Source organism: Diabrotica virgifera, chromosome 2 (assembly GCF_917563875.1).
Source record: "Diabrotica virgifera virgifera chromosome 2, PGI_DIABVI_V3a".
Classification (NCBI taxonomy): Eukaryota; Metazoa; Arthropoda; class Insecta; order Coleoptera; family Chrysomelidae; genus Diabrotica; species Diabrotica virgifera.
In genome coordinates this window covers 169641038-169644236 of record NC_065444.1, presented here as the reverse complement: position 1 = coordinate 169644236, position 3199 = coordinate 169641038, and the positions used below count along the sequence as shown (strand labels likewise).

Genomic DNA, 3199 nt, shown 5'->3' with positions numbered 1-3199 from the left:
ATGACGGACGCTAACACCAGTGCCAATACCAGTGCCTCAGTGGATCGGATTTCAGTTAAAATCCCACCTTTCTGGCCCAACGATCCTGAAATATGGTTCCTGCAAGTAGAAAACCAATTTACACTGGCAAATATAACAAGTGACCCAACCAAATTCAACTATATAGTTGCCAATTTAGACACAGCCTACATATTAGAAGTTAGGGACATCATTGTTTCACCACCAGCCACAGAGAGGTATGAAAAATTAAAATCAGAATTAATCAAGAGACTTAGTGCATCACAGCAACAAAAGATTAAAAGACTACTCGAGCATGAAGAACTGGGCGATCGAAGACCTTCGCATTTCTTACGACATTTACAGTCTTTAGCAGGCACAACGGTACCAGAAAATATTGTAAGGTCTCTGTGGTTAGGTAGACTGCCAGCGTCTACACAGGCTATTCTAGCTACTCAAGCTAAAGCTAGTTTGGACGCAGTTGCCGAGCTAGCTGACACAATATCTGAAGCGATAGCTCCTAGGGCCCAAATTTCAGAAGCTCCTAACGCTCTTGAAAGTACCATAGAGAAATTGACAGCCGAATTAGCTGAAATGAAAATCCAGCTATCCAGCTTGTCAAATGCTCAAGCACAAGCTAACACATACCGTCGAAACCGCAGCAACTCAAGAGGCAGACCTTATCCTAGAGACAGGAGCTACAGCAGGGAACGTAATAGTGATATTTGTTGGTACCACTACCGTTTTGGTGACCAGGCTCAAAAGTGCTCTCCTCCGTGCAAGCACCAGGGAAACGTCGCGGGCAGTCGGTAGATGCGGCATCCGATCGAAGCCCAAAGTCTCGCCGCCTTTACGTAACAGACTATGATACAAAAAAAACAGTTTTTAGTCGACACCGGTGCCGATCTGTGCGTTTTCCCGCGGAAATATGTACGGGGTGCACGCGAAAAGACTTCATACGAACTATACGCGGCCAATGACACTAAAATCGCGACATACGGCTATGTGAACTTGACATTAAACATCGGACTACGGCGTGATTTTACGTGGCGATTCGTAGTGGCGGACATTTCAAAGCCCATTATCGGAGCCGATTTTCTTTCCCATTTCGCGCTCCTAGTGGACATTGCTAACCAGTGCTTAGTAGACAGTACGGCAACCCTTCGAACAAAGGGACTCGTTAAAGAGTGTTTCGACGGCAGCGTAAAGACTATCGCGGAAGCGTCGCGTTACCACGAACTGCTGATACGATTTCCGGAAATCACGCGACCCGCCAGTATCGTGAAAGACATTCAACATCAAACGAAGCACCACATCGATACAACACCAGGTCCACCCGTTTTTTCGAAGCCTCGACGATTAGCACCTGACAAATGCAATGGGCTAAAAAAGAGTTCGAAAATCTTCTACGACTAGGCATCATAAGACCATCGAAAAGCAACTGGTCTACTCCACTGCACATGGTCCCGAAGAAAGGTGAGGAATGGAGACCCTGCGGAGATTATCGACGTCTCAACCAAAAAACAGTTCCAGATCGATATCCAATTCCGCACATCGAAGATTTCGGTCAGGCGCTAGCTGGTAAGACAATTTTCTCTAGAATAGATTTAGTGAGAGCATACAACCAGATACCAGTAGCCACCGATGACATACCAAAAACCGCCATTACTACACCATTTGGGCTGTACGAATACTTATATATGCCTTTTGGTTTACGAAACGCAGGACAGACATTCCAGCGTTTTATAGACGAGATTTTACGTGGTCTAGATTTCGCCTACGCCTACATCCATGACATTCTCATTGCATCAGAATCCGAAGAGCAGCATATGTCGCATTTGGAAGAGATTTTCAAAAGGCTCAAGCAGTTTGGCGTTGTGATAAATCCAGCGAAGTGTCAATTCGGCAAAAACGAGATTACCTTTTTGGGATACACAGTATCAGACGGAGGACTCACACCTCCACAAGAAAAAGTAGCAGCTGTACAAAATTTCACTCAGCCAAAAACAGTGAAAGACCCTCGCAGATTTCTAGGTATGTTAAACTTCTACCGAAGGTTCATACCCAATGCAGCTGAGCTATAAGCACCACTACATGATGCCCTAAAAGGTAATGTCAAAGGAAAAGCACCAATCGAATGGACACCACAGCGAATCCAAGCCTTTGACGACTGCAAAAACAGTTTAGCTAACGCTGCTTTACTGAGCCACCCTGTAAACGATGTTGATATCTCCATCACTTGTGACGCCTCTGATTTTTGTGCGGGAGCTGTACTACAACAAAAAACGGATACAGGTATGAAACCTTTAGCTTTTTTTTCTAAGAAATTCTCGCCTAGCGAAAAGAAATATAGTGCATACGACAGAGAACTATTAGCTATATATCTAGCCATAAAACACTTCAGACATATGATCGAAGGCAAGGACATAACGATATATACAGACCAGAAACCAATCACCTTCGCCTTTACTCAGAAGCTAGATAAATGTAGTCCTAGACAGTTTAGATATTTAGACTATATAGGACAGTTTTGCACTAACATTCAGCACATTTCTGGTTCAACAAATATTGTGGCAGACGCACTATCTCGAGTCGATAGCATCAAGGAAAATATCGACATTAATGACTTAGCTCTCGTACAAGAAACTGATCCAGAACTGCAAATTTTTTTAAGTGAGAAAACATCACTACAAATGAAGAAAATACGCTTTTCCGAAAAAAACGTGAGTTTGTACTGTGACATATCAACATCTACAGCCAGACCATTTGTACCGAAACCACTTCGAATGGCAATTTTTCGCACCATGCATAACCTAGCACATCCCGGAATCAACAGTTCTGTGAAGATGATCACACAGCGATATGTTTGGCCATCCATTAAATCAGATGTGAGGAAATGGACTCGAGCGTGTATACAGTGCCAAAAATCGAAAATATCGCGCCACATTGTTTCACCTACTGGAAGTTTCCTACCACCTTCCAGCCGATTCGAACATGTCCACATAGACATTATAGTGATGCCGGTTTCAGAAGGAAACAGATACTGTTTAACATGTGTCGATCGTTTCACACGTTGGCCAGAAGCTTTCCCGATGCCTAATCAAGAAGCAGACACAGTAGCCAGAACATTTTTTTCTGGTTGGATAGCTCGTTTCGGCACTCCCAAGCGCATCACAACAGATCAAGGTCGACAATTCGAATC

The 3199-nt window shown here is 43.8% G+C and overlaps 1 protein-coding gene across 1 annotated transcript; it reads left to right on the top strand.

The window, feature by feature from the left end:
• LOC126880856 (uncharacterized) lies at positions 1–810 on the top strand. The gene has a single exon (XM_050644925.1). The coding sequence runs from the start codon at positions 1–3 to the stop codon at positions 808–810; it is 810 nt and encodes a 269-aa protein (XP_050500882.1).
• Positions 811–3199: the final 2389 nt, after the last annotated feature.

Excerpts from the sequence above, each read along its gene's own strand:
- LOC126880856 (XM_050644925.1), top strand. The coding sequence starts at position 1 with ATGACGGACGCTAACACCAGTGCCAATACCAGTGCCTCAGTGGATCGG.